Source organism: Oncorhynchus mykiss, chromosome 14, assembly GCF_057628025.1.
Source record: "Oncorhynchus mykiss isolate SJ-2025 chromosome 14, ASM5762802v1, whole genome shotgun sequence".
Classification (NCBI taxonomy): Eukaryota; Metazoa; Chordata; class Actinopteri; order Salmoniformes; family Salmonidae; genus Oncorhynchus; species Oncorhynchus mykiss.
The window spans coordinates 27,497,501-27,521,009 of NC_143035.1; the positions used below are offsets into that span (position 1 = coordinate 27,497,501).

At 45.8% G+C, this 23,509-nt stretch overlaps 1 protein-coding gene across 2 annotated transcripts in view; it reads right to left on the minus strand.

Moving 5' to 3' along the window:
• The window catches only part of macrod1 (mono-ADP ribosylhydrolase 1), a 108,989-nt gene that overhangs the window by 16,102 nt on the left and 69,378 nt on the right, over window positions 1-23,509 (minus strand). For both annotated transcript variants that reach the window (XM_021561605.3, XM_021561604.3), the window contains exon 5: window positions 8,005-8,121. In XM_021561605.3, coding sequence (XP_021417280.3) covers window positions 8,005-8,121 — 117 coding nt within the window. The remainder of the gene's footprint in view (window positions 1-8,004; window positions 8,122-23,509) is intronic.

The following is a 23,509-nucleotide window of genomic DNA, read 5'->3' on the forward strand; positions in this document are numbered from 1 at the left end:
GAGAGAAACAGGGGGACGGAGAGAGAGATAAAGAGAAACAGTGGGACGGAGAGAGACAGAGAGAGAAAGGGGGACCGAGAGACACAGAGAGAGAAACAGGGGGACAGAGAGACGGAAAGAGACAAACCGACAGAGAGAGAGAGAGAAACAGGGGGACGGAGAGGAACAAAATCACAATGATAAAAGGATCTGACATCATTTTCCTAAACAGAGCTTCAAATAGTCTTCTACTCCCCTCTTTTTTTTCTCAGAACCACACCAAACCGCGTTTTGAGCATTGAATTAATTAAGTGAATGTATTAACACCACCACCCAGTATGGAGCCTGCAGTACAAAGCAACACCTAGAGCAACAGATCTGCTGTTAGCTAGATGAACCGCTATCATGAAGAAGAAATAAGAATTAATGATCTATCTTACTTCATGATGCATCTTTAGTCCTACGCCCTGGCTCCTTAGTCAATACACAACTAACTATCAATATCATGATGCATCTTTAGTCCTACGCCCTGGCTCCTTAGTCAATACACAATGCATCTTTAGTCCTACGCCCTGGCTCCTTAGTCAATACTCAACAAGCTATCAATATCATGATGCATCTTTAGTCCTACGCCCTGGCTCCTTAGTCAATACACAACCTATCTTTAGTCCTACGCCCTGGCTCCTTAGTCAATACACAACGCATCTTTAGTCCTATGCCCTGGCTCCTTAGTCAATACCCAACTAACTATCAATATCATGATGCATCTTTAGTCCTACGCCCTGGCTCCTTAGTCAATACTCAACTAACTATCAATATCATGATGCATCTTTAGTCCTACCTGGCTCCTTAGTCAATACACAACGCATCTTTAGTCCTACGCCCTGGCTCCTTAGTCAATACACAACGCATCTTTGGTCCTACGCCCTTGCTCCTTAGTCAATACACAACGCATCTATATTCCTATGCCCTGGCTCCTTAGTGAATACACAATGCCCCTTTAGTCCTACGCCCTGGCTCCTTAGTGAATACACAACGCATCTTTAGTCCTACGCCCTGGCTTCTTAGTTAATACACAACGCATATTTAGTCCTACACCCTGGCTCCTTAGTCAATACACAACGAACTATCAATATCATGATGCATCTTTAGTCCTACGCCCTGGCTCCTTAGTCAATACACAACGCATCTTTAGTCCTACACCCTGGCTCCTTAGTCAATACACAACGAACTATCAATATAATGATGCATCTTTAGTCCTACGCCCTGGCTCCTTAGTCAATACACAACGCATCTTTAGTCCTACACCCTGGCTCCTTAGTCAATACACAACGCATCTTTACTCCTACGCACTGGCTCCTTAGTCAATACACAACGCATCTTTAGTCCTACGCCCTGGCTCCTTAGTCAATACACAACTAACTATCAATATCATGATACATCTTTAGTCCTACGCCCTGGCTCCTTAGTCAATACACAACTAACTATCAATATCACGATGCATCTTTGTGGGCTATACTCAGCCTTGTCTCAGGATGGTAAGTTGGTGGTTGAAGATATCCCTCTAGTGGTGTGGGGGCTGTGCTTTGGCAAAGTGGGTGGGGTTATATCCTTCCTGTTTGGCCCTGTCCGGGGGTGTCCTCGGATGGGGCCACAGTGTCTCCTGACCCCTCCTGTCTCAGCCTCCTGTATTTATGCTGCAGTAGTTTGTGTCGGGGGGCTAGGGTCAGTTTGTTATATCTGGAGTACTTCTCCTGTCCTATTCGGTGTCCTGTGTGAATTTAAGTGTGCTCTCTCTAATTCTCTCTTTCTTTCTCTCTCTCTCTCGGAGGACCTGAGCCCTAGGACCATGCCTCAGGACTACCTGACATGATGACTCCTTGCTGTCCCCAGTCCACCTGGCCGTGCTGCTGCTCCAGTTTCAACTGTTCTGCCTTATTATTATTGGACCAAGCTGGTCATTTATGAACATTTGAACATCTTGGCCATGTTCTGTTATAATCTCCACCCGGCACAGCCAGAAGAGGACTGGCCACCCCACATAGCCCGGTTGCTCTCTAGGTTTCGTCCTAGGTTTTGGCCTTTCTAGGGAGTTTTTCCTAGCCACCGTGCTTCTACACCTGCATTGCTTGCTGTTTGGGGTTTTAGGCTAAGTTTCTGTACAGCACTTTGAGATATCAGCTGATGTACGAAGGGCTATATAAATACATTTGATTTGTTTTGATCTTTAGTCCAACGCCCTGGCTCCTTAGTCAATACACAACTAACTATCAATATCATGATGCATCTTTAGTCCTACGCCCTGGCTCCTTAGATAACACACAACGCATCTTTAGTCCTACGCCCTGGCTCCTTAGTCAACACTCAACTATCAATATCATGATGCATCTTTAGTCCTACGCCCTGGCTCCATAGTCAATACTCAACTAACTATCAATATCATGATGTATCTTTAGTCCTACGCCCTGGCTCCCTAGTCAATACACAACTAACTATCAATATCATGATGCATCTTTAGTCCTACGCCCTGGCTCCTTAGTCAATACACAACTAACTATCAATATCATGATGCATCTTTAGTCCTACGCCCTGGCTCCTTAGATAATACACAACGCATCTTTAGTCCTACGCCCTGGCTCCTTAGTCAATACACAACGCATCTTTAGTCCTACACCCTGGTTCCTTAGTCAATACACAACACATCTTTAGTCCTTCTCCCTGGCTCCTTAGTCAATACTCAACTAACCATCAATATCATGATGCATCTTTAGTCCTACGGCCTGGCTCCTTAGATAACACACAACGCATCTTTAGTCCTACGGCCTGGCTCCTTAGATAATACACAATGCATCTTTAGTCCTACGCCCTGGCTCCTTAGTCAATACACAACGCATCTTTAGTCCTACACCCTGGTTCCTTAGTCAATAGACAACGCATCTTTAGTCCTTCTCCCTGGCTCCTTAGTCAATACACAACTAGCTATCAATATCATGATGCATCTTTAGTCCTACACCCTGGCTCCCTAGTCAATACACAACAAACTATCAATATCATGATGCATCTTTAGTCCTACGCCCTGGCTCCTTAGTCAATACATAACGCATCTTTAGTCCTACGCCCTGGCTCCTTAGTCAATACTCAACTAACTATCAATATCATGATGCATCTTTAGTCCTACGCCCTGGCTCCTTAGTCAATACATAACGCATCTTTAGTCCTACGCCCTGGCTCCTTAGTCAATACATAATGCATCTTTAGTCCTTAGTCAACACTCAACTATCAATATCATGATGCATCTTTAGTCCTACGCCCTGGCTCCTTAGTCAATACACAACTAACTAGCAATATCATGGTGCATCTTTAGTCCAATACCCTGGCTCCTTAATCATTACTCAACTAACTATCAATATCAATAACACAGGGAGATATAAAGAAGAAGAGAAGGGAGCGAAGGCAGGCTAAGGGGAACTGGGAGAATGAAAGCAGGTAAAGGAGATGTTTAGATTAGAAAGAGAGGGGGAGAGTTGCTGAAAAGAGGGCGAGGGTGTTTGTTAGGTTTGTGGTGAAGATTTTAATTAGTAATAATTGGCCACTGAGGGAGGGATGGAGGGTTAAGGTGAGAGAGGCTAACTGGCAGTGATGACGAAACAATCCCTGTCTCTCTCCCCTCCTGTCTCTCTCTCCCTCCTCTCCCTGGTGTGTGTTGCTGACTCTCTGTGGTTTTGACACGGTAACAATGCAGTATCGGTACACAGGTGGACTCTGGGGCTGTGGTTGTCTGGTCTACCTGCCAAAGGTTCCCTACTCTAACAACAACAACAAACGCACGCACGCACACACACACACTCCGGCCTGACGCTCTTACGTCCTTCTGCCAGATTCTCTTTCTCTCCCCATTTCTCTCTCCATGTTTCTTAATTCTTCTCCTCTTCTCCACCAGTCTTCCAGGGCTGTTACACTGGAGTCTGGACAGTTAATGTTGGTTAACAGTCTGAGGCAGTTCAACTGTTAGGGGCTGTTAGTTAATGGATGGCTGTGTTTAGTATCTCTCTGTTGGTTGAACATGCTGTGCTCTGCAGGCTGTGTGCACTACACAGTGAGACACCCCAGCAGGCCTGTACCACAGGGACACTGACTGTGTCCCAAATGGCACCCTATTCACTATATTGTGCACTACTTTGACCAGAGTCGTATGGGCTATGGTAAAAAAAAACGGTAGTGCACTGCATAGGGAATAGGGTGCCATTTGGGAAGCAATATAAGTGTGTTTCAACAGGCCTATGATCATTGTCTGAACTGTCTGATGTCGCACAATGACAGATCATCTCTGTGGGCGAGAATGAAGTAGAACTGAGCTGTTGACAGGCTGAGACACTGTCCTAGTCACCACCAAACACATAAACTCACACCATCTACACACACAGAATGATATATTGAGAAAACGAGGCACTGTGACAACAGCTCATCTCATTTTAATTCCCTACAGTCATCAACCCTCCCACCCTCCATTTTCACTAACTCCTTCCTCCCACCCTCCTCTCATCTATTCCCTCTCTTTCTCCCCTCTCTGTCTATTGGTCTTCTCATGTACTCTTTCTCCCACTGTGAAGTTTAACTCAACAATGACAAAAAGCTGGTATCCAACAGTCTACCACCATGCTTTTAACACTCACACACACACATCCAACCAAGGACCACCACAAGCAGAGAGACAAAGAAACACACAAACACACACACATCCAACCAAGGACAACCACAAGCAGAGAGACAAAGACACACACAAAGACACACACACGCCTAAACACATCCAACCAAGGACAACCACAAGCAGAGAGACAAAGACACACACAAACACACGCACACAAATCCAACCAAGGACAACCACAAGCAGAGAGACAAAGACACACACAAACACACACACGCACACAAATCCAACCAAGGACAACCACAAGCAGAGAGACAAAGACACACACAAACACACACACAAATCCAACCAAGGACAACCACAAGCAGAGAGACAAAGACACACACAAACACACACACGCACACAAATCCAACCAAGGACAACCACAAGCAGAGAGACAAAGACACACACAAACACACACACGCACACAAATCCAACCAAGGACAACCACAAGCAGAGAGACAAAGACACACACACAAACACACACACACGCCTAAACACATCCAAACAAGGACAACCACAAGCAGAGAGATAAAGACACACACAAACACACACACGCCTACACACATCCAAACAAGGACAACCACAAGCAGAGAGATAAAGACACACACAAACACAAATAACAGAGGACATCATAGCTAAGTGAATACATTAAAGAGTGTATGAGGGAAGAGAGAGGGGGAGGGAGGAGAGAGGGGGGAGGGAGGAGAGAGGGGGGAGGGAAGAGAGAGGGGGAGGAATGAGAGAGGGGGATGAGAGAGGGTGGGAGGGAGGAGAGCAGGGGGAGAGTGAGGGAAGAGAGAGGGGGAGGGAGGAGAGAGGGGGAGGGAAGAGAGAGGGAAGAGAGAAGGGGGGGAGGAGAGAAGGGGAGGGAAGAGAGAGGGGGAGGGAGGAGAGAGGGGGAGGGAAGAGAGAGGGGGAGGGAGGAGAGAGGGGGAGGGAGGAGAGAGGGGGAGGGAAGAGAGAGGGGGAGGGAGGGAGGAGAGAGGGGGAGGGAGGAGAGAGAGGGAGGGAAGAGAGGGGGAGGGAGGAGAGAGGGGTTGGGAAGAGAGAGGGGGAGGGAGGAGAGAGGGGGAGGGAAGAGAGAGGGGGAGTGAAGAGAGGGGGGGAGGGAAGAGAGGGGGAGGGAAGAGAGGGGGAGGAGAGTGAGGGAGGGATGAGAGGGGGGGATGGAAGAGAGAGGGAGGAGAGAGGGGGAGGGAAGAGAGAGGGGGAGGGAAGAGAGAGGGGGAGGGAGGAGAGAGGGGGAGGGAAGAGAGAGGGGGAGGGAAGAGAGAGGGGGAGGGAGGAGAGAGGGGGAGGGAGGAGAGAGGGGGAGGGAGGGAGGAGAGAGGGGGAGGGAGGAGAGAGAGGGAGGGAAGAGAGGGGGAGGGAGGAGAGAGGGGTTGGGAAGAGAGAGGGGGAGGGAGGAGAGAGGGGGAGGGAAGAGAGAGGGGGAGTGAAGAGAGAGGGGGAGTGAAGAGAGGGGGGAGGGAAGAGAGGGGGAGGGAAGAGAGGGGGAGGAGAGTGAGGGAGGGATGAGAGGGGGAGGGAGGAGAGAGGGGGAGGGAGGAGAGAGGGGGAGGGAAGAGAGGGAGAGGGAGGAGAGAGGGGGAGGGAGGAGAGAGCGAGGGAGGAGAGAGGGGGAGGGAAGAGAGAGGGGGAGGGAAGAGAGAGGGAGGAGAGAGGGGGAGGGAAGAGAGAGGGGGAGTGAGGAGAGAGGGGGAGTGAGGAGAGAGGGGGAGTGAGGAGAGAGGGGGAGTGAGGAGAGAGGGGGAGTGAGGAGAGAGGGGGAGGGAGGAGAGAGGGGGAGGGAGGAGAGAGGGGGAGGGAGGAGAGAGGGGGAGGGAAGAGAGAGGGGGAGGGAAGAGAGAAGGGGAGGGAGGAGAGAGGGGGAGGGAAGAGAGAAGGGGAGGGAAGAGAGAGGGGGAGGGAAGAGAGAAGGGGAGGGAGGAGAGAGGGGGAGGGAAGAGAGAGGGGGAGGAGAGAGGGGGAGGGAAGAGAGAGGGAGGAGAGAGGGGGAGGGAAGAGAGAGGGGGAGGGAGGGAGTGAGGAGAGAGGGGGAGTGAGGAGAGAGGGGGAGTGAGGAGAGAGGGGGAGGGAGGAGAGAGGGGGAGGGAGGAGAGAGGGGGAGGGAAGAGAGAAGGGGAGGGAAGAGAGAGGGGGAGGGAAGAGAGAAGGGGAGGGAGGAGAGAGGGGGAGGGAAGAGAGAGGGTGAGGGAAGAGAGGGGGAGGGAAGAGAGGGGGAGGGAAGAGAGAGGGAGGAGAGTGGGGGAGGGATGAGAGGGGGAGGGAGGAGAGAGGGGGAGGGAAGAGAGGGATGAGAGAGGGGGAGGGAGGAGAGAGGGGGAGGGAAGAGAGAGGGGGGGAATGAGAGAGGGGGAGGGATGAGAGAGGGTGGGAGGGAGGAGAGCAGGGGCGAGAGTGAGGGAAGAGAGAGGGGGAGGGAGGAGAGAGGGGAAGGGATGAGAGGGGGAGGGAGGAGAGAGGGGAAGGGATGAGAGAGGGGGAGGGAAGAGAGAGGGGGAGGGAAGAGAGCAGGGGGGGAGAGGAGAGAGGGGGAGGGAGGGAGGAGAACGGAGGAGAGAAAGGGAGAACAAAGGAAGAAGGAAGTGAATGACGAAAGAGGGAGAGAAGGAGAGATGGAGGGTAGGGATGTATAATACCATATGCAGTGAATATGTTATAATTCACTCTGTGTGATATAACATGTATCAATTGTCTTTGTTGGTTGGAATGATGTCCAAAGGCATGGTGGTGTTATAATTCACTCTGTTTGTTACAGGTCGTATAGCCTCCAACATTTTATAAGACCACCCTGTGTGATAGAGATGTATAGGTGGGATATCATCACTGTGTGATAGAGATGTATAGGTGGGGTATCATCACTGTGTGATAGAGATGTATAGGTGGGATATCATCACTGTGTGATAGAGATGTATAGGTGGGGTATCATCACTGTGTGATAGAGATGTATAGGTGGGATATCATCACTGTGTGATAGAGATGTATAGGTGGGATATCATCACTGTGTGATAGAGATGTATAGGTGGGGTATCATCACTGTGTGATAGAGATGTATAGGTGGGATATCATCACTGTGTGATAGAGATGTATAGGTGGGGTATCATCACTGTGTGATAGAGATGTATAGGTGGGATATCATCACTGTGTGATAGAGATGTATAGGTGGGGTATCATCACTGTGTGATAGAGATGTATAGGTGGGATATCATCACTGTGTGATAGAGATGTATAGGTGGGATATCATCACTGTGTGATAGAGATGTATAGGTGGGATATCATCACTGTGTGATAGAGATGTACAGTATAGCTGGGATATCATCTCCTCATGGACTCACACTTGGCAGGCAGGCCGTAGCCCCCTGTAATCTTAGCCTCTCCCGTCTCACACCCTCGAAGCTCAGCACACTCAGACCTCAGGAGGGGGCCGGCTGTGCGGTGGATTGCACCATCCACTGAGGAGAGAGGGAAGAGAGAGAAGAGAGGGAAGTGAGGATGAATATTTGTACAATTTGTATAAACTGTCAACAACAAAAAATGTAGATGAGGTATGAAGTGAATTGACAATTGCCTGTGCATTGTTAATGTGAGATGAGGGGTGAGAGATATAATTTACATGCATATAAACACACACACACACACCAGCTCCCACTGTGGAACCCTTCATATTGATGAGCAATATCAGTTGACGTTATCTAAGTCGAGGGAAATTATTATTTGATTTGGGAGACACTTTATCTCCTTCCCATGATCATTGAACTAACAATCATTAGTGCACAGCACCCCTCACTCCAGCTCTAATAGCTCCACAGCTCCATACGGGACTGGGAGTGGGGGGTGTGTGAGTTCAGTGTGTTGGGTTGGATCCTTCCTGGAACATCACTTATTATCGCCCTGCCCTGCCACTGTGTCATACATTATCATCCTGCACTGCCACTGTGTCATACATTATCACCCTGCACTGCCACTGTGTCATACATTATCGCCCTGCACTTCCACTGTGTCATACATTATCACCCTGCACTGCCACTGTGTTATACATTATTGCCCTGCACTTCCACTGTGTCATACATTATCATCCTGCACTGCCACTGTGTCATACATTATCACCCTGCACTGCCACTGTGTTATACATTATTGCCCTGTGACTAAGGGTGGAAGGCAGGGTACGATGGCTGACTGATTGTCTGAGAAAGAAACACACAGACTGACTGTCTAGGTCCCCTGGGGGGTAGAGAAGCAGCATTTAGTTACAGTGCTGCTGTGTGAATAGAACTGGAGGTGATGCGCACCAGACAGCTAGTCACCCCCACCGACACACACTCTCACTCACTGAAATAGAGAACAAGTGTTATAACAAGACCAGGAGAGGAGAAAGGAGAGAGGGAGGGATGGAGGAGAGATGGGAGATGGAGGGAAAGAGCGATAGATGTATAAATAGTTTGATGGAAGAGACATACAGAAATAGTTAGAGAATAGGAGAGAGAAAAAGGAGAGATGGGAGAGGAAGAAGATCATAGCAAGGTCGTTTTTAATTTCAGGTTCCTTATGTTTGACCTTGTATTTGACAGAGTTACGTGATGTGAGTGTGCGCGTGTGGTTTGTGTCTGTGGTGTGTGTGTGTGTGTCTGCGGTGTGTGTGTCTGCGGTGTGTGTGTCTGCGGTGTGTGTGTGTGTGTGTCAACCTCCAGTGTAAGGATTTGTGGGGGTGTATGAAATATGCTGTCTCCTGCCACTGCTCACAAACCTGCATTTATCAGACTACAGAGAACAGACACATGACTGTTTCAAGTCGCAGACTTACAAAGACGATGTGACGACACAAAAACAACAAACATACAAAGACAATATCTCTCACAGCTCTAGAATGACTGTAGTCATTCAATGTGACAAGTGGGAATACTAACAAGTTCACTTAACAGAAAATGGATTCTGAATCTATAAATGTACAATTCAACCTCATGAGAACACTGAAGGAAATCTGTGAGTCTACATATTCATATCCTTCATCCTTTTTTGTTCTTCTTGAGGAGAGGAAAAGAGGAAAGAATAAAGAGACATGAGAAATGAAAGGAGAGGAGAATGGTAGAGAGCATGACAGGAGAGATTTGAGGACAGAGATTTAAAAAAAGAAAGTGACGAGAGAAATAAAGAAAACTCAGAGGGGCAGTCATTAAAGAGGGAGAATAAAGAGAAAAGAGAGGAATGTGAGAAACAAGAGGAGGGTTGAAGAAGAATAGAGTTAAGGAGAAGAAACAACAGGTGATGAGAGGAAACAAGAGAAAAGAGGAGGGGTGCAGGAGGAGCAGAAGAGAGGAGGGGTGCAGGAGGAGCAGAAGAGAGGAGGGGTGCAGGAGGAGCAGAAGAGAGGAGGGGTGCAGGAGGAGCAGAAGAGAGGAGGGGTGCAGGCGGAGCAGAAGAGAGGAGGGGTGCAAGAGGAGCAGAAGAGAGGAGGGGTGCAGGAGGAGCAGAAGAGAGGAGGGGTGCAGGCGGAGCAGAAGAGAAGAGGGGTGCAGGAGGAGCACAAGAGAGGAGGGGTACAGGAGGAGCAGAAGAGAGGAGGGGTGCAGGCGGAGCAGAAGAGAGGAGGGGTGCAGGAGGAGCAGAAGAGAGGAGGGGTGCAGGCGGAGCAGAAGAGAGGAGGGGTGCAAGAGGAGCAGAAGAGAGGAGGGGTGCAGGAGGAGCAGAAGAGAGGAGGGGTGCAGGCGGAGCAGAAGAGAGGAGGGGTGCAGGAGGAGCAGAAGAGAAGAGGGGTGCAGGAGGAGCACAAGAGAGGAGGGGTGCAGGCAGAGCAGAAGAGAGGAGGGGTGAGTGTTGCCTTCAGGGACCTGCCAGGACAGTGTTTCAGTCTTACTGTCATCTCCCTACAACCTCCCTTATCATTAAACACTGTCAGCTAGAGGAGAAGGAGGTGATAATTGGCTCTATGCTTACCTGGCTGGGAGGCTGCTCTTCTCAGCAAAACACACTCAGAGACGCACACACACATGCACACAAACACATAGATACACACATAAACCACTACACTCACAGACACACACGCAAGAACACACTCTTACTTGCTGTACATATGGAATACTAAGTCACAGCAGATAACCTTGCCAGCTGACCGGTGATAGGTCCAAAGCCTGTCTGTTAAACTAATGGGGTGGAACTATTGCCTTTCCCAGAGTCCCCCAGCGAGAGGGCCAATCATTTATTTCAGCCTGGTTGCCATGGCAATATTTAGGATGGTCTGGTGGTGGACACCGTACAGTCCGGCCAACACAAAGCTGAAAGACAACATCAGCAGTATAGTGTGTGTTTTGGGGGGAAACCTGGGTTCAGAAACACGTGTATTTGATTTTTTGAGTTCTAAATACTTGTTTTCTGTGTATTTGAGTATTTGATATTAAATACTTGTTATCTGTGTATTTGAGTATTTCTAATAATGTGGCCCCAATCAACTTATTCTTTTGAAAGTATTTGAAAGTATTTTCAACTACTTACTTCAAATACTATTTTCAAATATCTGGGTTAAATGCATTTGAGTCAGTGTATTTGAGTATTTTCAAATAAATTCAAATATTGACCTACTTAGTAATATAGATATTTTACATAGTATTTGAACCCAGATCCTGTTGGGGGAAGTGATTCATTTATCTTACGCTGACGGTATATGGACACTGTATATAGCAGTGGTTACCAACCTTTTCTGAGTCAAAATGCAGTCTGAGATCTACCGCTCATTTAAAATAAAATAAAAACATGAGCCTATGCAACATGAACCAATTAAAACCAGTTCTGTAGCGATGAGGTTTGTGCATTTGACTATAGGCCCCAATACATTATCACTGAATGTTCTTCTCAGACCATTTTCAAATTATATATATTTTTTGTGTGTGTATGTATATATAATCACACTGCTAATTTATCATTTGTTGTGTCACTTGTGAGGCACAGCTGAGTGAGCATAATAATTGGCAAATATATGTATATATTTTGTTGTTGTACTTTTACCCCTTTTTCATGAAATCTAATTGGTATCAGTCTTGTCCCATCGTTGCAACTCCCCGACCGACTCTGGAAAGGCGAAGGTCGAGAGTCCTCCGAAACACGACCCTGCCAAGCTGCACTGCTTCTTGACACACTGCTCGTTTAACCCAGAAGCCAGACACACCAATGTGTCAGAGGAAACACCGTCCAGCTGGTGACCGAAGTCAGCATGCAGGGTCCCGGCCCACCACAAGGAGTCGCTAGAGCGTGATGGGACAAGGAAATCCCGGGCCGGTCAAGCCCTCCCCTAACCCGAAGCAGTGTCCCTCCTCTCTCCCTCCGCTGAGAAAAGGGGACACAGTCTTCCAGCTGATGGTGATGGCATTATTTCTGCCTCATGCACCAATTCATGTTGTTACTCCTATGACCAGAGAAAGTGGAATATTCCTTGATATTAAAAAAGACACAAGCAGCTAATAATACCAACGCTAGCTTATTGGAACACTTTGCTGTACTCCTTCAATTCAGCTGCAGTGCTGGTTGTAGCGTGGGTGGAAGTAGGGAGAACACACATTTCATGGCTTAAAGTGTTGACAGGGCTGAATAACAACTGAAACATGAAGTCAGTCATAAAAACAGCAGCTCTTTGCTGTATTCGTTGACAGTCTCTCTCGCCATGGCTTTAAAAGTTTTGAAATCTCACAGTATCAACTTTGCTATGAGCTCGAGGTTTCTTTTTACAGTCTATGGCTCGTGGAAACTGTGCAGACACAGTGATCTGAGCTATCTGATTGGCCAGCGATAGGCACTCTTGACTTAGTGTCTAGACCTGCCGGGTAGGTGGAGTTCTACCTTTAGACACATGAAATGGTTGAAAATGAAAACACTGCCTTCCTGGTGCTATGGCTGCGGGATCAAAGGCACCAACAGCACAAATAAAAATAAAAAATAGGAAGGCCTTATCCTTGTTTTTTTAACAGAAATGTTTGATGATCGACTATGCCTTGGATATACACCGGTTGGTGACCACTGGTATATAGAGTACTGACTGGCATTGACAAGAACAACACTTATTTTTAACTGATCTTGCTTTCTTAAGAGACTTTAGCAGATCTATGAATAAGTGAATGCTGCATTATTATGTATGTGTAGGTGTGTTGACATGGAGCTCATTCTATGCTGTTCCCCAGCAGCCCACAGAGCACACACACATCACAGTACAGATCATCTCTGCTACCCACTCTGCCTGCCTGCCTCCTGTTAGCAACTGTGAGACACAGTTGAACAGTTAAAAAACACTGGCCTATTGTGAATGTGATGTATGCAGGACAAAGCGTTTCCCTTCTCTCTTCAAATCCTAATCTATCAACTTCATCACCCACTGAGCACCTGCTCACTGGCTTTATGTCCCTCCCTCACTGTCTTTATGTCCCTCCCTCACTGCCTTTATGTCCCTCCCTCACTGCCTTTATGTCCCTCCCTCACTGCCTTTATGTCCCTCCCTCACTGTCTTTATGTCCCTCCCTCACTGTCTTTATGTCCCTCCCTCACTGTCTTTATGTCCCTCCCTCACTGTCTTTATGTCCCTCCCTCAATGTCTTTCAAACATTTCCCCTTGTTTATATCTGTCTCCCCCTCTCTTTAAAGGTCTGACCAGTCTGTACCTGCCTACTTGTTTATCTCTGTCTCCCCCTCTCTTTAAAGGTCTGACCAGTCTGTACCTGCCTAATTAGCATCTCCCATTACTCTGCCATAAAGAACAGAGGAGAGAGAGGGGGGAGAGAGGGGGAGGAACGAGGGGAAACAGAAGAAAGAGAGAGAGAGAGAGAAAGTGAGATTGCCAGTGATAGAGAAGATGGGAGAAAAAGCATATCCACTGTTGATCTAGAGCTGATACACGGTGAGAGGAGAACATATAGAACCAGATATCTAGAGCTGATACACGGTGAGAGGAGAACATATAGAACCAGATATCTAGAGCTGATACACAGTGAGAGGAGAGCGTATAGAACCAGATATCTAGAGTTGATACACGGTGAGAGGAGATCGTATAGAACCAAATATCTAGAGTTGATACACAGTGAGAGGAGAGCGTATAGAACCAGATATCTAGAGCTGATACACAGTGAGAGGAGAGCGTATAGAACCAGATATCTAGAGTTGATACACAGTGAGAGGAGAGCGTATAGAACCAGATATCTAGAGTTGATACACGGTGAGAGGAGAACGTATAGAACCAGATATCTAGAGTTGATACACGGTGAGAGGAGAGCGTATAGAACCAGATATCTAGAGTTGATAGACGGTGAGAGGAGAGCGTATAGAACCATATATCTGGTGGTATAATCCTCCTTAGAGAGAAGCTGAGTACGGAACCAGATATCTGGTGGTATAATCCTCAGAGAGAAGCTGAGTATGGAACCAGATATCTGGTGGTATAATCCTTAGAGAGAAGCTGAGTATGGAACCAGATATCTGGTGGTATAATCCTCCTTAGAGAGAAGCTGAGTACGGAACCAGATATCTGGTGGTATAATCCTCAGAGAGAAGCTGAGTATGGAACCAGATATCTGGTGGTATAATCCTCCTTAGAGAGAAGCTGAGTACGGAACCAGATATCTGGTGGTATAATCCTCAGAGAGAAGCTGAGTAAGGAACAAGATATCTGGTGGTATAATCCTCCTTAGAGAGAAGCTGAGTATGGAACCAGATATCTGGTGGTATAATCCTCCTTAGAGAGAAGCTGAATATGGAACCAGATATCTGGTGGTATAATCCTCAGAGAGAAGCTGAGTATGGAACCAGATATCTGGTGGTATAATCCTCCTTAGAGAGAAGCTGAGTACGAAACCAGATATCTGGTGGTATAATCCTTCTTAGAGAGAAGCTGAGTACGAAACCAGATATCTGGTGGTATAATCCTCCTTAGAGAGAAACTGAGTACGGAACCAGATATCTGGTGGTATAATCCTCAGAGAGAAGCTGAGTATGGAACCAGATATCTGGTGGTATAATCCTCCTTAGAGAGAAACTGAGTATGGAACCAGATATCTGGTGGTATAATCCTCCTTAGAGAGAAGCTGAGTATGGAACCAGATATCTGGTGGTATAATCCTCAGAGAGAAGCTGAGTATGGAACCAGATATCTGGTGGTATAATCCTCCTTAGAGAGAAGCTGAATACGGAACCAGTTATCTGGTGGTATAATCCTCAGAGAGAAGCTGAGTATGGAACCAGATATCTGGTGGTATAATCCTCCTTAGAGAGAAGCTGAGTATGGAACAAGATATCTGGTGGTATAATCCTCCTTAGAGAGAAGCTGAGTATGGAACCAGATATCTGGTGGTATAATCCTCCTTAGAGAAAAGCTGAGTACGGAACAAGATATCTGGTGGTATAATCCTCTTTAGAGAGAAACTGAGTATGGAACCAGATATCTGGTGGTATAATCCTCCTTAGAGAGAAGCTGAGTACGGAACCAGATATCTGGTGGTATAATCCTCCTTAGAGAGAAGCTGAGTACGGAACCAGATATCTGGCGGTATAATCCTCCTTAGAGAGAAGCTGAGTACTGAACCAGATATCTGGTGGTATAATCCTCCTTAGTGAGAAGCTGAGTACGGAACCAGATATCTGGTGGTATAATCCTCCTTAGAGAGAAGCTGAGTACGGAACCAGATATCTGGTGGTATAATCCTCCTTAGAGAGAAGCTGAGTACTGAACCAGATATCTGGTGGTATAATCCTCCTTAACGAGAAGCTGAGTACGGAACCAGATATCTGGTGGTATAATCCTCCTTAGAGAGAAGCTGAGTATGGAACCAGATACACTACATGGTGTCTAATTCCAAAATCATGTTTATTAATATGGAGTTGGTCCCCACTTTGCTGCTATAACAGCCTCCACTCTTCTGGCAAGGCTTTCCACAATATGTTGGAACATTGCTGTGGGGACATTCTTCCATTCAGCCACAAGAGCATAGCATGAGATCGGGCGCTGATGTTGGGTGATTATTTCTGCTTTTTGTGACTCCTCTCTTTGGCTGGAAAAATGGCTGTGTTTTTCTGTGACTCGACTCTGACCTAACATACAGTAGGGCAAAAAAGTATTTAGTCAGCCACCAATTGTGCAAGTTCTCCCACTTAAAAAGATGAGAGAGGCCTGTAATTGTCATCATAGGTACACTTCAACTATGACAGACAAAATTTGAAAAAAATCCAGAAAATCACATTGTAGGATTTTTTATGAATTTATTTGCAAATTATGGTGGAAAATAAGTATTTGGTCACCTACAAACAAGCAAGATTTCTGGCTCTTACAGACCTGTAACTTCTTCTTTAAGAGGCTCATCTGTCCTCCACTCGTTACCTGTATTAATGGCACCTGTTTGAACTTGTTATCAGTATAAAAGACACCTGTCCACAACCTCAAACAGTCACACTCCAAACTCCACTATGGCCAAGACCAAAGAGCTGTCAAAGGACATCAGAAAGAAAATTGTAGACCTGCACCAGGCTGGGAAGACTGAATCTACAATAGGTAAGCAGCTTGGTTTGAAGAAATCAACTGTGGGAGCAATTATAAGGAAATGGAAGACACTGATTGACCACTGATAATTTCCCTCGATCTGGGGCTCCACACAAGATCTCACCCCGTGGGGTCAAAATGATCACAAGAACGGTGAGCAAAAATCCCAGAACCACACGGGGGGACCTAGTGAATGACATGCAGAGAGCTGGGACCAAAGTAACAAAGCCTACCATCAGTAACACACTACGCCGCCAGGGACTCAAATCCTGCAGTGCCAGACGTACTGGCTTAAGCAGGGGGACACATGTCCAGGCCCATCTGAAGTTTGGTAGAGAACATTTGGATGATCCAGAAGAAGATTGGGAGAATGTCATATGGTCAGATGAAACCAAAATATAACTTTTTGGTAAAAACTCAACTCGTTGTGTTTGGAGGACAAAGAATGATGAGTTGCATCCAAAGAACACCATACCTACTGTGAAGCATGGGGGTGGAAACATCATGCTTTGGGGCTGTTTTTCTGCAAAGGGACCATGACGACTGATCCGTGTAAAGGAAAGAATGAAATGGGGCCATGTATTGTGAGATTTTGAGTGAAAACCTCCTTCCATCAGCAAGGGCTTGAAGATGAAACGTGGCTGGGTCTTTCAGCATGACAATGATCCCAAACACACCGCCCGGGCAACGAAGGAGTGGCTTCGGAAGAATCATTTCAAGGTCCTGGAGTGGCCTAGCCAGTCTCCAGATCTCAACCCCATAGAAAATCTTTGGAGGGAGTTGAAAGTCCGTGTTGCTCAGCAACAGTCCCAAAACATCACTGCTCTAGAGGAGATCTGCATGGAGGAATGGGCCAAAATACCAGCAACAATGTGTGAAAACCTTGTGAAGACTTACAGAAAACGTTTGACCTCTGTCATTGCCAACAAAGGGTATATAACAAAGTATTGAGATAAAATTTTGTTATTGACCAAATACTTATTTTCCACCATAATTTGCAAATAAATTCATTAAAAATCCTACAATGTGATTTTCTCATTTTGTCTGTCATAGTTGAAGTGTACCTATGATGAAAATTACAGGCCTCTCATCTTTTTAAGTGGGAGAACTTGCACAATTGGTGGCTGACTAAATACTTTTTTACCCCACTGTATATATATATTTTAAAATCTATCTTTAAAATGGTGTAAAATACTTGTATGTTTGAGGAATTTTAAATATGGGATTTCTGTTGTTTTGAATTTGGCGCCCTGCACTTTCACTGGCTGTTGTCAAATCGATCCCGTAAGCGGGATCTCAGCCCAAAGAGGTTTTAACAAACTATACTTTTGGCAAGTCGGTTAGGAGATCTACTTTGTGCACAACAAATAATTTTTCCAACAATTGTTTACAGACAGATTATTTCACTTATAATTCACTGTAACACAATTCCAGTGGGTCAGAAGTTTACATACACTAAGTTGACTGTGCCTTTAAACAGCTTGGAAAATTCCAGAAAATTATGTCATGGCTTTAGAAGCTTCTGATAGGCTAATTGACATCATTTGAGTCAATTGGAGGTGTACCTGTGGATATATTTCAAGGCCTACCTTCAAACTCAGTGCCTCTTTGCTTGACACCATGGGAAAATCAAAAGAAATCAGCCAAGACATCAGAAAAACAATTGTAGACCTCCACAAGTCTGGTTTATCCTTGGGAGCAATTTCCAAATGCCTGAAGGTACAAACAATAGATTGACGGTGCAAACAATAATACACAAGTATGAACACCATGGGACCACGCAGCCATCATACCACTCAGGAAGGAGACACATTCTGTCACCTAGAGATGAACGTACTTTGGTGCGAAAAGTGCAAATCAATCGCAGGACAACAGCAGAGGACCTTGTGAAGATGCTGGAGGAAACAGGTACAAAAGTATCTATATCCACAGTAAAATGAGTCATATATTGACATAACCTGAAAGGCCACTCAGCAAGGAAGAAGCCACTGCTCCAAAACCGCCATACAAAAAGCCAGACTACAGTTTGCATCTGCACATGGGGACAAAGATCATACTTTTTGGAGAAATATCCTCTGGTCTGATAGAACAAAAATAGAACTGTTTGGCCATAATGACCATCGTTATGTTTGGAGGAAAAGGGGGGAGGCTTGCAAGTCGAAGAACACCATCCCAACCGTGAAGCACGGGGGTGGCAGCATCATGTTGTGGGGGTGCTTTGCTGCAGCAGAGACTAATGCATCTTAAAGTTGGTTGCTGAGCGCCATGTAAAATCCACAGAAGTAAAAAAGACTGAACAAGGAGAGATTACTAGAAACTAACTAGGTTTCCCCTTTTATCTGTGGATTAATTGTCGGAGTTGAGAACACACAATTGTGTGTGACTCAAAATTGGTCAAAATTCTAAAAAAATTACATTTTATTTTAAAAAGGACCTTGTACATTTCAGGTAAAATAACAACCCAATGTTTATATCCCAGGACAAATTAGCTAGCAACAGCAAGCTAGCTAGCTAAAATGGCCATAATTGTTTTATGTATTTCGACCTGTCCCCAAATGAATGTAGTTGGTTCAGGGTTAGTTTTGATATTTCAACCTGTGTGTCCTGATCGTGTCTGGACAAAATCAACAAGCGTGGACACACGAGCGTGCCCAGTCTAGTTACTATGTCAGCAACCGGTGTGGCTGAAATAGCAGAATCCACTAATTTGAAGGGGTGTCCACATACTTTTAGTATATCTACCATGTAGTATATCTGGTGGTAGAATCCTCCTTCTAGGTCTTAGCTTTGTTTCTGAATATGACATCTTCATTTATTTATTTGTTTATTCAGCAGCCAGGGACCATGCATAACATACTCTAAGTATTGCACAAAATAAGTTACAGTAGCTACATATAGCTAATTCCCATTTGTGGTCCACCACTACTATTTCCCTCCAAACAGGCAGGAAGAATTGCCCTGCGTAGCAACCTGAGACACTGCCATGGACATGCAGCGACAGGAAGACTGCCTGGGATAGACCAAACACAGCTGGCCTTCTGGGTGAATAACACACACACAAACACACTTTGGCACGCACTCACACACACGGTTGCACTCACATGGTCACACCCTCAGCTGGGGGGGTGGGGGTGGGGGGGTCTGAGTGACTGGCCACTAGTAGTACAGATTTATCACTGGTATCGATTACCTCCACAGTCTCTCAACACCACACACACGCCGCAAAGCACTGACTTAACAACAGACTGAGAAATTATTGTTTATATACACAGCACCCCATAGTAATAAATGATATACAGTGCATTCAGAAAGGATTCAGGACGCTTCCCTTTAAACACATTTTGTTAAGTTACAGCCTTAATCTAAAACTGATTCAATAAAAACTGTTCCTCAACCTACACACAATACCTTACAATGATAAGCAAAAATAGTTTTTAATAAAAAATAAAAAAATGTTTGCAAATGTATAAATAATAAAAAAAATTACAAAATGTACTTAAGTATTCAGACCCTTTGCTATCGGACTCGAAATTGAGCTCAGGTGCAGCCTGTTTCCAAATATCATCCTTGAGATGTTTCTACAACTTGATTGGAGTCTACCTGTGGTAAATTCAATTGATTGGAGATGATATGGAAAGACACACACCTGTCTATATACGGTCCCACAGTTGACAGTCAGAGCAGAAACCAAGCCATGAGGTCAAAAGAATAGTCCGTAGAGCTCAGAGACAGGAATGTGTCGAGGCACAGATCTGGGGAAGGGTACCAAAACATTTATGCAGCATTGAAGGTCCCCAAGAACACAGTGGCCTCAATCATTCTTAAATGGAAGAAGTTTGGAAACACCAAGACTCGTCCTAGAGCTGGCTGCCCGACTCAACTGAGCAATCGGGGGAGAACGGCCTTGGTCAGGGAGGTGACCAAGAACCCGATGGTCACTCTGACAGAGCTCCAGAGTTCCGCTGTGAAGATGGATGAACCTTCCAGAAGGACAACCATCTCTGCAACACTCCACCAATCAGGCCTTTATGGCAGAGTGGCCGGATGGAAGCCACTCCTCACTTAGAGGGCACATGACAGCCCGCTTGGGCTAAAGGACTCTCAGACCATGAGAAACAAGATTTTCTGTTCTGATGAAACCAAGATTGAACTCTTTGGCCTGAATACCAAGCATCACATCTAGAGGTAATCTGTCACCATTCCTACAGTGAAGCATGGTGGCGGCAGCATCATGCTGTGGGGATGTTTTTCAGTGGCAGGGACCGGGAGTCTAGTCAGGATCGAGGCAAAGATGAATGGAGTAAAGTACAGGACTTCAGACCTCAGACTGGGGAGAAGGTTCACCTTCCAACAGGACAACGACCCTAAGCCCACAGCCAAGACAACGCAGGGGTGGCCTCGGGACAAGTCTCTGAATGTCCTTGAGTGGTCCAGCCAGAGTCCGGAATTGAGCCCGATCGAACATCTCTGGAGAGATCTGAAAATAGCTCTGCAGCGACACTCCCCATCCAACCTGACAGAGCTTGTGAAGAAGAATGTTAGAAACCCGCCAAATACAGGTGTGCCAAGCTTGCAGTGTCATACCAAAGAAGACTCAAGGCTGTAATCGCTGCCAAAGTGCTTTAACAAAGTACTGCGTAAAGGGTCTGAATACTTAAGTGTTTTTGCTTCATCGTTATGGGGTATTGTGTGTAGATTGATGAGGGGGAAAAAACGATTTAATCAATTTTAGAATAAGGCTGTAACGTAACAAAATGTAGGGGTCTGAATACTTTCAAATGCACTGTACTAATGACTTCTCACCAGCAGTCTCACATAATATACTAACTCGGAAGCTGGATGCAAACACACACCACACATACACCACACACACACACTTGCAAAAACATTTCCTCTCTCTCTCACACTCATGAAGTCAGAGAACTGTTCAATAAACAGATATATCTCAACATCAACTGTTCAGAAGAGATTGTGTGAATCAGGCCTTCATTGCCTTCACGAATTGCTGCAAATAAATCACTACTAAGTCACCAATAAGAATAGACTTGGTTGGGCCAAGAAACACGAGCAATGGACGTTAGACCAGCGGAAATCTGTCCTTTGGTCTGATAAGTTCAAATTTGAGATTCTGGTTCCAACCGCCATGTCTTTGTGAGACGCTGAATAAGTGAACGGATTATCTCCGCATGTGTGGTTCCCACTGTGAAGCATGGAGGAGGAGGTGTGATGTGTGGGAGTGCTTGGATGTTGTCACTGTTGTGATTTATTTTGAATTCAAGGCACACTTAACCAGCACGGCTACCTAAGCATTCTGCAGCGATACGCCATCCCATCTGTTTTAGCACTTAGTGGGACTATCATTTGTTTTAACAGGACAATGACCCAACACACCTCCAGGCTGTGTAACGGCTATTTGACCAAGAAGGAGAGTGATGGATTGCTGCATCAGATGACCTGGCCTTCACAATCACCCGACCTCAACCCAATTGAGATGGTTTGGGAGGAGTTGGACTGCAGGGTGAAGGAAAAGCAGCCAACAAGTGTTCAGCATATGTGCACAAGACTGTTAGAAAATCATTCCAGGTGAAGCTGGTTAATAGAATGCCAAGAGTGTGTAAAGCTATCATCAAGGCAAAGGGTGGCTACTTTGAAGAATCTCAAACCTCAAATATATTTTCATTGGTTTAAGACTTTTTTGGTTACTACATGATTCCATAGTTTTGATGTCTTCACTATTATTCTACAATGTAGAAAATAGTCAAAAATAAAGAAAAACCCTTGAATGAGTAAGTGTGTCCAAACTTTTGACTGGTCGGAAGTTTTTCAACCACTCCACACATTTCTTGTTAACAAACTATAGTTCTGGCAAGTCGGTTAGGACATCTACTTTGTGCATGACACAAGTCATTTTTCCAACAATTGTTTACAGTTTATGTCACTTATAATTCACTGTAACACAATTCCAGTGGGTCAGAAGTTTACATACACTGAGTTGACTGTGCCTTTAAACAGCTTGGAAAATTCCAGAAAATGATGTCATGGCTTTAGAACTTCTGATAGGCTAATTGACATAATTTGAGTCAATTGGAGGTGAACCTGTGGATGGATTTCAAGGCCTACCTTCAAACTCAGTGCCTCTTTGCTTGACATCATGGGAAAATCAAATGAAATCAGCCAAGACCCCAGAAAAACAATTGTAGACCTCCACAAGTCTGGTTCATCCTTTGGAGCAATTTCCAAATGCCTGAAGGTACCATGTTCATCTGTACAAACAATAGTACACAAGTATAAATACCATGGGACCATGCATCCATCATGCCGCTCAGGAAGGAGACGCATTCTTTCTCCTAGAGATGAACGTACTTTGGTGTGAAAAGCGCAAATCATTCCCAGAACAACAGCAGAGGACCTTGTGAAGATGCTTGAGGACACATGTACAAAAGTATCTATATCCACAGTAAAACAAGTTCTATATCAACATAACCTGAAAGGCCACTCAGCAAGGAAGAAGCCGCTGCTCCAAAACCTCCATAAAAAAGCCAGACTACAGTTTGCAACTGCACATGGGGACAAAGATCATACTTTTTGGAGAAATGTCCTCTGGTCTGATGAAACAAAAATAGAACTGTTTGGCCATAATGACCATCGTTATATTTGGAGGAAAAAGAGAGATGCTTGCAAGCCGAAGAACACCATCCCAACCGTGAAGCACAGCGGTGGCAGCAACATGTTGTGGTGGTGCTTTGCTGCAGGAGGGACTGGTTGGTGCACTTCACAAAATAGATGGCATCATGAGAAAGTAAAATGATGTGGATATATTGAAGCAACATCTCAAGACATCAGTCAGGAAGTTAAAGCTTGGTCGCAAATGGGTCTTCCAAATGGACAATGACCCCAAGCATACTTCCAAAATTGTGGCAAAATGGCTTAAGGACAACAAAGTCAAGGTGTTAGAGTGGCCATCACAAAGCCCTGACCTCAATCCTATAAAAAATGTGTGGGCAGAACTGAAAAAGCATGTGCGAGCAAGGAGGCCTACAAACCTGACTCAGTTACACCAGCTCTGTCAGGAGGATGGGCCAAAATTCACCCAAATTATTGTGGGAAGCTTGTGGAAGGCTACCCGAAACGTTTGCCCCAAGTTAAACCATTTAAAGGCTGTCACGCCCTGGCCATAGAGAGGCTTTTTATTCTCTATTTTGGTTGGGCCAGGGTGTGACTGGGGTGGGCATTCTATGTCCTTTTTTCTATGTCTTGGCCAGGTATGGTTCTCAATCAGGGACAGTTGTCTATCGTCGTCCCGCATTTGCTGGGGGGACGCTGGCATCCAGCCAGAATGG